The sequence below is a fragment of the Platalea leucorodia genome (genome assembly GCF_965183815.1).
Source record: "Platalea leucorodia genome assembly, chromosome: 11".
Lineage (NCBI taxonomy): Eukaryota > Metazoa > Chordata > Aves > Pelecaniformes > Threskiornithidae > Platalea > Platalea leucorodia.
Genome location: NC_138833.1, coordinates 826,528 through 839,175, shown reverse-complemented (window position 1 = coordinate 839,175; position 12,648 = coordinate 826,528). Strand labels below are relative to the sequence as shown.

Below are 12,648 nucleotides of genomic sequence, written 5' to 3'. Positions count from 1 at the left end.
AAGAATTGGACTTCTGCAAATGTGAAACTTTTAGTTCTGATATATGCAACCACTATTGTAAATTTATTTGAAGGCAGTACTCTTGGTTTGTCTTCTCTCTGAAGGTTCTCAGGACAGCAATACAAGTAATGTGCAATATGCTTTTACTGACTTGGGGCAATTTTTTCAAGTCATGTCACAGTGCTGTTAAAAACAATTCTCTAAAAATATAGTTTAGAAGGGTGTTTTAGGGTGGAGGGGAAAAATTTGTCTGCATGCTAATGTGTGTTTGTGTAACTGTCTTCCAAGAATGCAACTTTGGGTATCAAGTTAATAATTTCTTTCATTCAGCAGGCTAGAGGAATCTTCTTGTGTTTCTTTTTTTTTTTTTTTTTAAAATGCAAACTCTAAATGAAGAGACTACTCTTCAGAAATTAGTCTAGAAGTTGAGAACTTAGTTCATCTTTTTTTCTGTTGGCTTTGTATTTAAACTTTATTTTCAGAAGACTTTAGTGTATTTTTTTGTCATTCGACAGATGTAAAGGATAACATATGTGGCAGTATTGTTTGGTTTTTATCACCCTTTTAATTTGTCATGTGCAGCATGATACTTTGGACTGCCATCATGCTCAATTGTGAAAATACTTGCTAAGTTCCCAATGAAAGTTTCCAATAAACAAGCACACAGCTAAAGTACACTTTGTTTTTTTAGTGGTTTCTCCTTAGCTTTTAAGAGCTAACAAAGAATATATGCCTATACCTTAAAAATACTTGATCTGAGCACTCGTAATGTTTTACAGAACAGAAGAGTGGTAGGACAAATGTGAAGGAAAGGCCTTGCCAAATAATAAATTGTGAAGGATTAGGCAGATCAGGAACTTGGTCACTGCACAAGAAATCTGGTCCTATTCCAATAAAGTGTTGATGTATATAAGGAAGTACAAAGTGGGATGAGGAGATGGCTGAAGAAACAGGCAGAAAATGTGCAGAGACAAGGTAGGGACATAATATAAGAATGGATTGTTCCAGTTTATGTGGCTAGTGTGTCTTGGGGGTGCCATCTTACCGGAGGAGATTGAAAGGCTGAATAGGAGAACGCGGTTGCGTGTTCAATCTTTCTTCTGGTGACCGTATCTTCTAAGCAGGAATTGTCCATTGAGTTCTAGGTTCTGTTTGTGCCGTTGTATCATGGGTGGAGTTGGGGCAGATTAAGTCCAACAGGAGAGACTGAAAGGGAAAAGATTTATGAGAGTTTGTGTTGGCTTAATACCGCTTAGATTGACAGTTCTCTCCAGAATGCTTTAAATGTTGGTGGCAATTCCATGCATTTAACTTCCAGGTAAATACTATTTCATGTGACTGTATTTTTTTTTCTTTTCTGAATACTTTTTGCCGCAATTACTTTTGGAGGGAGCTGCAGAGGTGCATACAAAGCTGAGTTAATCTTTAAACAAATGGGTGCAAAACTTCCCACCCTGTGCTTGTGCTGTTTGATGCTGTCAGTTGCAGCATAGTCACAGATCAGAATTTTTACATGCTGATTAACTCATACTTCCTTGGCAGACTTTGAAGTAAGAAAGGCTGCTGCAAAGGCAAATGCAGTGAAATGTGGCTAGGAATACAAAATGATGGGGTATGGCACTAGTTACCTCCTTACTTGGGAGGACGTTGCAGATGTAACTAAACAAATGAGAAAGCCAACATTAAAATTAAAAAACTGTAGTAGTGAGTCCTGACAAGAGCTGCAGCAGGGATACATGTGGAAAAAAGTCTGCTAATGTTGATCAGGCATGAAAGGTTAAAATGAACTTACTTAAAAAAAAAAGAAAATCTTACAGCTGCAGCTTGCTGCTTTTTTAAATAGGAAAGGGAAACTACTACCATCTCCCTATTTGTAAGAAAGCTGCAACTTGGTATTTGCAAAGTTGTTAAAGCCACTGTTTGATCCTTTTGTTTTAGTAAGTTTTACACACTGTAGCAAACAATCTAAAGTTGATACAGTGCTCTTATCAGTATAATCAACTCGTCAGTAATGTGTACAGATGTTGCTTAATAAAATTTAGCTTAATGCTATACTAGCAAATGTGGGCCAAACACTCGTGGATTCTTAGTGATAACTTTGCACAATTGTTTTTTTTCTTCTTTTTAAGGGTTGTTTATTTTGCTCTCTATACTGCAATTTCAAGACAAGCCTAAAGAATGTCCTCCAGTTGAAAAGGCAGCAGTGCTTTTTTCCTATGTGAAAGCACCCCTTACATGCTTTCTAGAGAGCCTCGATAAAAATTCCACCCTTCCTTTCAAAGCCTTGTTGTCTGTATAATGGGGAGTTACTTGATCACCTGCAGAATGCAAACACAAAACGTGCCAGTTGCACAACACTAAAAGCAGTTGCTTTTAGAACTGGAATTGGTGGTGGCTGGTTCCATTTTGTGTTCAAAGCAGGGAATCAGCAGGTATCAGCATCACCTTCAGAGCAGGTTCTTGTGGGTGTGAGTGGCTTAGTTCTAGTATGAGCTTTAGTTTCATGTAACGCTTGTCCAGTGTTTACTTGTGCCTAACTCTACAGGTCATTCTGTGTAGTTGGTTAAATGTTGAATGTGATGGGCACATTCTAAATCCAAATGTTTTAAGATGGCACATTATTATTTGCAGAGGAATGTACCAGGTGCCTTGAACTGAAATGAGGAGAAAGCCTGAAGAGATCCCTTATTACTTCTCAATATATCCTCATATAACTGAAGAGGCTGAATTTCAACAAAATTCTGTTAAATTGGTAGATCCGTGTGCTGCAAGTACCAAAGAATGTCTCAGGATTGAACAGGTTTCAGATTTGACTCGTGTTTTTCTAATTAGAGTTCAGCATTATGCTCTGCCTCAGAAACAGGGTAAGTAATATATTGAGCAATACCTGGTCATAACACATGTGCAGCCTGTTTTGAGTAAACTGATGGAGGCTAGATGAACCCTTGTTGCAGCTGGAAAACTCAGCAATCTCTATTGCGGAAAAATATTAAGAGTAATTAAAAGCCTTTTTTTAATGCAAGATACCCGAAATGATTGCGACTATCAGTCAGGTACATAAGCCTATCAGAAAATGAACTTTTGTGTACACAAGACACATGCCCTGGCTAGTTACTGATAAGATTGTGAGGGCAAGCAGCTAGGTGGATCAAGAAGGCAAGGCAGCTGAAAAAAGGAATCTAAAAAGGGAAAAGCTTTGTGGACTGGGTATTGGCCAGAAGTGATTTGGAACAGTGAATCCAAAAACTGTGTTATATTTAATTCCTACTGTGTTTGAGAAAACACAGGTTTTCACATGCGTTCTATGTAAATAACAAGATTGCACTGAGGAAATAAGACACTCCAAGTTTTCCTGCAGGAGTCTGTCTGTAAAACCTTAAATGTCCTCTAAGAATTTGGGTCAAGAGGAGAATGAGAAAACCATGACAGCAGTATGGAAGTATATCTTTTCAGAAGTGATAAACTGACTTTCCCTTGTTTTGAAACTCCTAAATTTCTGCTCTCCAACCAGCAACAGGGCAAAAGACTTTCATCAGGTCTTGCATTTTGATGTATGATTTGGGCAGAGTATTGTCCTATTCTCTAGACAGAAGCTGAACAGAGCTTCTATTAAGTAGGTGGTAGACAACATTTGAATATGCCAAGCGCGTATCACATCCTGAAATACTTAGACTGGAGCAGCATCATTTAGTGCTTTGTTGCATCTTCCGATTTTTGCATTCTGATTTTTTTGAGTATTTGTCAGATCTTTAAGAATGGGGTAAGCATTAACATTGGGGATAACAATACTCAAAACCAATTCTTCATGTTTGTAATACAAAGAAAGAGAGAGGGAAAGACGATCAGCACTCTATTTATTTGTATCGTTGTTTGTTTTTCAGTACACTGGAAGAGACTGGGTTTACTGCCTTAAGCAATCCTTTTGCTGGTCCTTTTGTAGACTACACCAGAAGCAGTAGAAATCTGGAATAAAGAATAAACCAAAAATTTGCTTGAACAGTGTAATTAGAGCTTCAGTGTCACAAATGAAAAGACCTGCTGACTGGCTCACAGAACCTGTCCTTTACTGAAGCAACATTTACCCTTTGGTAGAAGATGTATCTAGAAAATAAGCTGAACGTCCTTGTCAACTCTGAAATACACAGCGCAAAAATATTCTTGCACAACTTCTAAACAGGGGTTTAGGAATAACTTAAATGTATCCTGTGTTAGACATGGCTTTACCAACTCCACATTATCAGGGTTTTAGACAAGTGAGATAATTGTTCTCCAAAAGCAATAAATGATTGACACTTACTTTCAGGGAGGGTGAATGTCCTTTCTTGATTCACAGACTAACTAACTTCTGGTTAGTCTTTGTTGAAGATGCACTCAGACATATGTAACTGGCACAGACATAAGTCAATTCAGGAAGATTTTTGAGGCTCAGAAATCATGATGTTTGACAGTCCTATTTGTTTTACAAGTTTTACTATAAGTGTTGTAGTTTCAGTAATCTTCCAAAGCTATGTTGCCATTTTGGTGATAAAATAGGATACTACTTGAAATCCAACCTCTCTTGTGTTTTTGGTTGGTTCCCCCCCCCCCCTTTGGTAAGACTAAGAAAATAGGGTTCTACAGAAATTCTGTGAGGACTTGCAGCTAGATAGTTCTCTAAGACTGAAACAATAACTTTATAGAAACATGTAAGTAGTAGGTAAAAAGTTTTATATATATTATTTTCTATTCTTGAGGCACAGGGAATACAGTCAAGGACATGGCAAGTTGGGAGTATTTCGGTCTGAACATGCCAGTCTTACAGCTATAAAACTGTGTGTCTGTGCCTAAGATGCAAGATCTCCATTTCGAATTTATCAAATATATATGACAAAAAGTTTGTTCATTGAATTTTTGGATTAAACCTGCACAAAATTGTAGAAGATTATCTAGAGTGAAGAAAGTTATTTAATAGTTTTACTTTATTTTAGATAAAGATTTTTTTCTAAACTCAGAATTTTAAGCCTGTTCTCCTGGAGGTTTGGTTTTGGGTTTTTTGTGATGTTTTTTTTTGTTTGGGTTTTTTTGTTTTTTAAATAAACTAATCTGGATATATGAGAACTCACCTCTACTAGCTTTCCTCCACAAATCTCTGCAGTATGACGATAGTTGGGAAATTCAGCTACTATTTTGCCATCTTCCATTTTAACAGTTGCCTGTAAGAGATTAAGGTTTAATGAGTAACAGAGAAAGGTTTACTGTTCCCTGGGGTTACTGGCATTTATATTATCACATACACTGTAAACATCTGTACACCTGATCCTTAAAGTTTTTACTTTTAAAAAAGTGGAAGTTGTGTATTACACATGCAGCTTCATGAACAAGATTAAAATCCTTCTGCTTTAGTTCTTAAATGTTCACAATTTAAATAGAAAAATGTTCATCTAACAATACATGCAAGTTCCATATCTACACAATAAATTGGACAATATTCCTTCATAGCTCTAAAAATGATCTGACTACAGACTATGCTTCTCACTCAGTCTTCAATGTTTTATGTAGTTCTCTTGTTTTGACAGTGAAGTAAAAGGCATGATTGTATAACTTAATTTTGAAGTAGCATTCTGGGATACTAATAACCTGCCTGCAAGCAGCACAAAAGTGACTGTGGACAAGCGATGTGAATCTTTACCCTAGATCCCGAGTTTCATACCCCTAACTACACTAGAATTCATCTTGCTCATTTAAGTATAGGTGAACATGACCACACAGTCTGCGGTCACACCTTTATACTATAGTATGTGCCAATAGCTGTAAGAGCTGCTCCTGTATGGAAAAAGTATGCCAGGATGCTACTATGAAGATCACATATACTACAGCAGCTCAGCTGACCACCAAAACTAGGTATGTAGTTCCATCACAAAATCAGTCTTGTCTGTATAACTAGTCAGTCTTGCTTATGCTTTTAGTAATGAAGACAGACAAGCCAGTCATACTTACAGGAGAGAAAAAAGTAATTTGCAAAATGAAGAGATGAATGGATGTTTTTCACCAGACACAAGGAAACCATCTTACTAGTTTATGTACTGCTTAGTGACACTATACTAAAAGGCAGTGGTTTCTCTGCTGAGAGTCATTTACTCTGCCTCCATCTTTGGCTACTTAATAGGCTTTGGACTGCTGAAGTGCCCAGGGCCAAAAAGAAGATAACGGAATTTGTAATATTTCAAAATTGTCAAGTTTGCAATAAATTGACCAACTAGAATTGTGTCTTATTCTATCTGTTAGGTTTCACAAAGATTTCTCAAAGCCAAAGACATGGCTTTTTTTCTCTCATAATCAAAAGGTATGACTAAAAAAGCATTCTGGAAATCATGCAATGCTATTGCCATTCTCAGTTTGTCACAGCTCCCTGATGCAGTTGCTGGTTTTCCTGCCTCTTCAATATGTATAAAGTATTTATCCAGTAATCTATTGTAGGGTTCTGGACACCTCACAAATGCAGAGTTTAGCTGTCCCAAACTGTCTTATCCCTTTAAATAGATGAGAAATGAATAAGGTAAGTAAAGCAACCATTTTACAGCAGGTTTTGTATCAAGATTTTGTCCAAGATGGGAGCAGATCAATATTGTGTAATCTTCTTTCTTGCTAGAGGCTGCTTAAGTTGCAAGTAGCTCTGTACTTCCAACAAGAAGGAGGCTGGAGAGATTTCCCCCCCCTTCACTTTACACAGTCTTTTGTTTAAGGCTCAGGCACAGGTGACTTCAAAAAGTGAGCACTGCTGCCAGGCATGGGCAGAGCTAGGGACCACAGCGCTCCCCTCAGAGTGTGCTGCGGTTGCTGTATGGTGCTGGACAATGACACAGCTGCCAACCAGCTCTTTAGAGTTTTAATGAGCATTATCTTTGCTTGAGCTGCCACACCAGTAGATGCTTGAGACACTACCCTTGTTCTTTATCAGCACATACAGTTCTGAAGCTCTAGCTCTCATTAAAATCAGATTTAGATATTTTGCTAGAGGCATCAAGAAATGAGGGAAAAAAATTATATGTTTCTAAGCTATGACAGATAAAAAAAAAATTTAAGGAAGATGTCCTTGAGACAGATTTGATTTTTCACCCTAAATTAAAAAAACAACAGAGACAGCATAGAACTTAAGAGGTAAACTAATTTACCTTGAACTTTTTACCACCCATTGTCTCCATGTCTGCTTCCTGGCCAATTGTGAATGTGTTGGTTGTGGTGCGGCCTCCTGGGAAATGCTGTGTCCAGGTGAAGTCATTACCATTCTGCACCACCTCAGTGACTATTTTGCAATTCCTTCCCATTTCAATCTTGTCGCCGGGGAGACCTTAATCAATAGAAACATGCAGTTTATCAAATCTAATAGCCTACCAGCTGTATTTGAATTAAAGCGTGCTAATGGTATGCTTGTTCTCAGACATTGCTGTCTGAGCATCTGGTTTGTTTGTTTTTCTTTCTTTTTTTTTTTTTTTTCCCCAGCAGTATCAAAGCTCTGAGTTTAAATTACTAGTATAAAGAAAGATATACGTACATCAATGCATTTGCTAAAATGTTAAGTTTTGGTCTTGCATTCTTTTCCTGGAGAAATGATACACAGAACGAATGCATAGATACAAAGTATATATACATAGTCCCTTCTACTTAATCTACACATGCAGATGCATGGAATTTAATGTGTATGAACTTGGTGCCTTTGCTATATAGCTGCACCTACCTATTTACTATCGCTTTTTAAATAAACAAACACAAACACTGAACTTCTTATGCACACAGATCATAGTGCCCCTAAGAGATTTTACAGGGTAATCTGAAACAGGTTTGCACAGTCTTCTGAAAGCATTCACAGAAACCTGTTCCTGTGTAAGATTTTGACAAGCATTTTCATACTAAATTTATACTCCCACTGATGAATACTAAGGACAGAGAAAGTGATCTTCACGATCATTATACTGCACACATCTCAGCCCTTTATTCTGGTGCCACTGAAAAGGAATACTGCTTCCATAGAACAGGACTATTTCCTGTGGCTGACAGTGCTTATAAGAATGAAAACTGAATCTCCTTGCTGAAGTGCAAAGCACTCCTACTGTCTTAGCCCCTGCTGATCTCGGCACATTTCAGTTCAAAAAACCTTTTTTTTAAAAGTATTTTTAACAACTCATTTATAACCTTTAAGACTTATAGCCTAAGACATACTTACCAATCTTCTTCACAAAGTCATCATAGTTCTCATCGCCTTCGAATTCGTATTTGCCTGCGAATGCCATGTTGCCCTGGTGATGGCTGGTAGAGCAGAATAGCAGCTGGAACAAAGAAGAATGGATAAGTGCAGATGGCTTGAGGCCCTCGTTTTTATAAACGAGCCCAAGCTGTTCAGCCCACCTATACCCACACCCCTTGGAAATATACTTTTATGATCTGTGTGAGTCACTAGCATGGATGCCATTGACCTGTATGAAAATCAAGGTTATAATTCAATTATACATCCTTGACAATAATCTGGAGATCAGCAGAAATCAAGGACAAAAGCTTGGTTTTGGTTTTAGTGCATATTTAAACAAAGTGATATATTTTTACTTTGAAGATTCCACTGATTTTGCAGTCAGGATGGAATAATGGTAAAATAAGTTATAATGAAACAGGGAGAAAATGGCTTCAAAGCAGTGTCCTGAGATCACAGCCTTGCTCTATTTGGAAGCATACCATATGTTCGTTAAAATATGAAAATAAGAAACAAGTTGCAGAGATTCCTAAGAAATTCCAGTAGGATACGGGTCATAACAAGATTCTGGGTAAATTACTGCACCTGAACATGTCTTACCTTATCTCCACACTGAAAAAGGAATGATGAACTATTTTACACTACTTGGATGTAAAGTATATTCTATTACTCCATGGCACCATGTTCCCATACCTTATTTAGTATCAAGAGACAAATAGTGCTTTGTATTCCTTAGCAAATATTTGCACAAAGTACAAAAAATATACTTATTTTGGAAAAGCAGAGCTCTGATTTGTGTAAGATAACCACATGTTAAAATTCAGGGAGTCTGCTGGGTAATTTAGAATGCATACAGGAGATGTCCTATGCCTAATGAATCCATTGCCACACGCAGATAGCAGGATAGGAAATTCCCAGCTGCTGTGTATTGGCATAGCTCCACTGGCTGAGGATACAGACCAGCAATTTTTAATCTGAACAAAAACATTCCTAGGATTTACATGAAAATGGTGTCATAGATTAGAATTTTATTTTATTTTATTAAAGTAATAGATTTGAGAAGGAACTGAAAGTCTACTTTTCCCTGGTTTTGTAAAAGTCTGGAGAAATATATAACAGTGTTCAACACGTTTTGCTGTATGCAAAGTGGATTCCATTTCTTAAACGCAATTAATTTAATCCCACATGCTAAGGCAAGAACATGTCTATTTAGTCAAGAAACTGATCAGAAGAAGAACAGGAACATAGGCTGGCTGATTAAAAACATGGAAAACAAAGGTCTACTAAACTTCACCACTACTTTCCTTGGTACACTTTCAAATTAATGTATTCTATGTAATCATTTCTGTATTTCTCATTAATAGACTTATCCATACTCTGTCAGAGAATGAGACAAACTTCAGTAATGGGATGCAACTTCAGTAAAATGTTAAATATCACAAATCATGGTATATCATTATTGTAAAACTATACAAATCAGGAGCATTGTTACATCTAACAAACAGTTTTATTACCAATAACACTGTCTTTGCGCTCACACAGTCAGTTGTACACTCCCTCAGCCTGTGCTCTAAATCCTGCATATTGGGGAGTGCAGTGTAGTTTGCGAGCTGTTCTACTTGAGTTGAGACAGAATGGTGCCTTAGTGAATCCTGCCTCCTACGGGTCCTCTCTCATATGGTCGCACACTGGCTATGTCTTGATGTAGCCTCACAGATTTGGGACTGGATGTAGATTACATTATACCAGCATTAAATTCAAGAGGAGCTAGAAATAAGACAGTCTGTACCCAACTGTTTTGTCACAGCATACCAGTGTGCACAGTAACTTCTTAAATTAGTATCTGTTGGGGGGGTGTTAAGGTTTTATTAAACTTAAATGTATTTGCTACATATATATATATATTTAATGGCATATTACTTGTCAGGGTATGTTGCAACTCAAAGAAAAGAATCCTATCTAATTTGTATTAATTTTTTATTTTGCTTACTAAGCTGCCTTCTTTTACGCAAAGCCTCTGCTGTCTGTAAATTATACAGCCTCTAAACCAATTACAGAATACAGGGGGCATATGAGGTTTGAATAGGAAAACATTTCCTGTCTTAGGAAAACTTTTGCAGTTTCAAAACTTTTCCTTACAGGGGAAAATTGAGAGGGATTCCAGAATAACCTACTGTCTGATGGGTAAAAAGTCTGAATCAGGCAAGAAGGGGACTTCTAATGGAAAAGAATTTGCTGACCAGAAAAAGCTTCAGAAAATTCCGAGTGAGTTTTGTGAGAGATTGTACCTGTGAACTTGAAAAGATCTTACCTCATGTTTATTAGTTGGGAATTTATATTAATTCAGGGTGGTGGTGTTAGCTATTTCCTCTTCTGCAGTCTGAGAGAAAGTAACTTCAAAATCTTACATCTTCTTATGAAAGAAAACACAAAACTTTCAAATGGAGATGTGGTTTTTGAAGTTGACAACAATCCTTTTAAAACGAATTGTTTGGGTGTATGTTCCTGGCAGGAAAGCAGTTTTCTAGAAGAGGTGCAGAAGTGAACAAGAGTGAAGCATAAAAAAATCATGGTCAATTTGTAAAATAAAAATGGAATGAATGTCCTAGGAATTACTGCCTTCCCACCCCTAACCCTTCGCTCTCCCCATATTTACTCAGCTGAAAATTGTACCATGTTGTGCAGTGGCTGACTATATTGTGCTGGAGTTCATGACGCCACAAATGCCATACCGTCTGCTGTCTGCATGCAATTAAAAGGATGTCTCCATAGGTGAAATAGAAGAGCGCCGTATACCTTCCCTCTGTGAACATTCTCCATGTCTTGTGATTAGTATTCAAAACACAGTGGTGTGGGAGAAAGGTACGAAACTGGGGGTTTCTGTATCAATTACAAATACATAAGATTCAGAGAAGGAACAGAGAAACTTGTTTCACTGCCAGTGTTTCCTTTGCACTTTTGATTTAAAAGTGTCTGTAAAATGATTCTGACTGTCCTGCAACCGTATTTGACACTTAGTTTTTTAATTAAAACTCCTTCAGCTTAATCCCAAGATTGCTGAACTCAATGACCAATTGTGCAGGAGCAGACAACTGAAAAAGAAACTTTCTTTATCAGCTGGACCCAGATGCTTAGGCCCTATGTACATAAAGAAAAGCAGCATTAGCGTGGAAAACAATGAAGTGGTTGCACATATGTAGAAGCCTCAGTTCTTATTGCTATGGTAAAGCTAAGCAGATACCAGTTAAGCTACAACAGTGTAAACTCTATGCCATTAATAAAGGCAAAACCCCTAGTAATTTCAGTCATACACAGATTCAAAAATACCATTCAGAGGAAAGTATCATCAACCCTATTTCATACATGAGAAAGCTGAAACACGGAGAAAAAGTGACCTATCAGAGCTTATGATATAGTGAATTGATGACGCAGCCAGTAAGAAATCCTAAGTCCAGCCATTAACCCAGCGTCCAGAGGATGGCACATTAATTTAAACATTCGTATAATAAACAAGCCCTTAGAAGCAAACGATGAGAGCTCTGAGCGATCAATTACTTTCAAACAGTCACACAGGGAGTTTTCTGCTTGCTTCACTAACAGGCTGTGAGAATCCTTACAGCTGCTTAGCACAACCGGCTGAGCAAGTCCCTCGGTAAGATTCTTGCCGTCTCCATGTGGCTCTGTGTGTACTGAAAGATAACCAGTGTCCAGCCCCAGCTCTTCTGCTGCAGAGCGAGTGACCGGTGAGACTGCCTCAGGCCAGCTGAGCGCTGAAGGCCTCTGTCTTGCACGAGGTCTCGCTGTTCCAGGGAGACATGCACAGCCCTGTGAAGAAGGTAAATGAACTCAAGCCATAAACTCTTCTGTTTACATAAAACTTATTGGGGGACAATATCACTGGCACAGTAACACCACATGGACCTTGGAAGATAGATCAAACTGGATAAGAAAAACGCCACAGTTCTGCGAAACAGGAAAAAGATAATCAGATTATATGAACAGTACTTGAGCTTTTATGTTCTCTCCCTCTCTATCAAGATCAAATTATCTTGATAGCTTTCTTGTGATATAAAACCGCTGACATCTACACAACTATACAATACTTAGAGCTTGCCTGCAGTGGGAATGTGGTGGGCATAGAGCCAGTGTGTAGTACAGTAAATGTCCAATGAATAACTATTTGGCTGGGTGGGTCACTCTTGCCACACACTAAGTATGAGTTTATTCACCTCCAAGGAGTTGTACGCTATGCTGTACATGAGAGTTCCAGGACAGGTTACAAACATCCATCTAAGCAATAAAGGCAAGGCTACACAGTGCTAATAAATGTGCTTGCTCTGCCTGGTTGCTCAGGATCAGAATCAGCTTAGAACAAGTTTTGAGCAAACGTGCCATCATCTGCACCTGTCTGGGCAGAGGGGTTTTTA

At 37.9% G+C, this 12,648-nt stretch overlaps 1 protein-coding gene across 1 annotated transcript; it reads right to left on the bottom strand.

Moving 5' to 3' along the window:
• Nucleotides 1–3,909: 3,909 nt before the first annotated feature.
• Nucleotides 3,910–8,282, bottom strand: FABP6 (fatty acid binding protein 6; the record flags this gene model as incomplete). Its single annotated transcript, XM_082323837.1, has 4 exons — nucleotides 8,201–8,282; nucleotides 7,152–7,327; nucleotides 5,103–5,192; nucleotides 3,910–3,963 (listed from the first exon to the last, which is right to left on the bottom strand). Exons 1-4 carry the CDS (start codon nucleotides 8,265–8,267, stop codon nucleotides 3,910–3,912), a joined length of 387 nt encoding a protein of 128 aa, XP_082179963.1. The 5' UTR covers nucleotides 8,268–8,282.
• Between the last annotated feature and the right edge of the window lie 4,366 nt (nucleotides 8,283–12,648).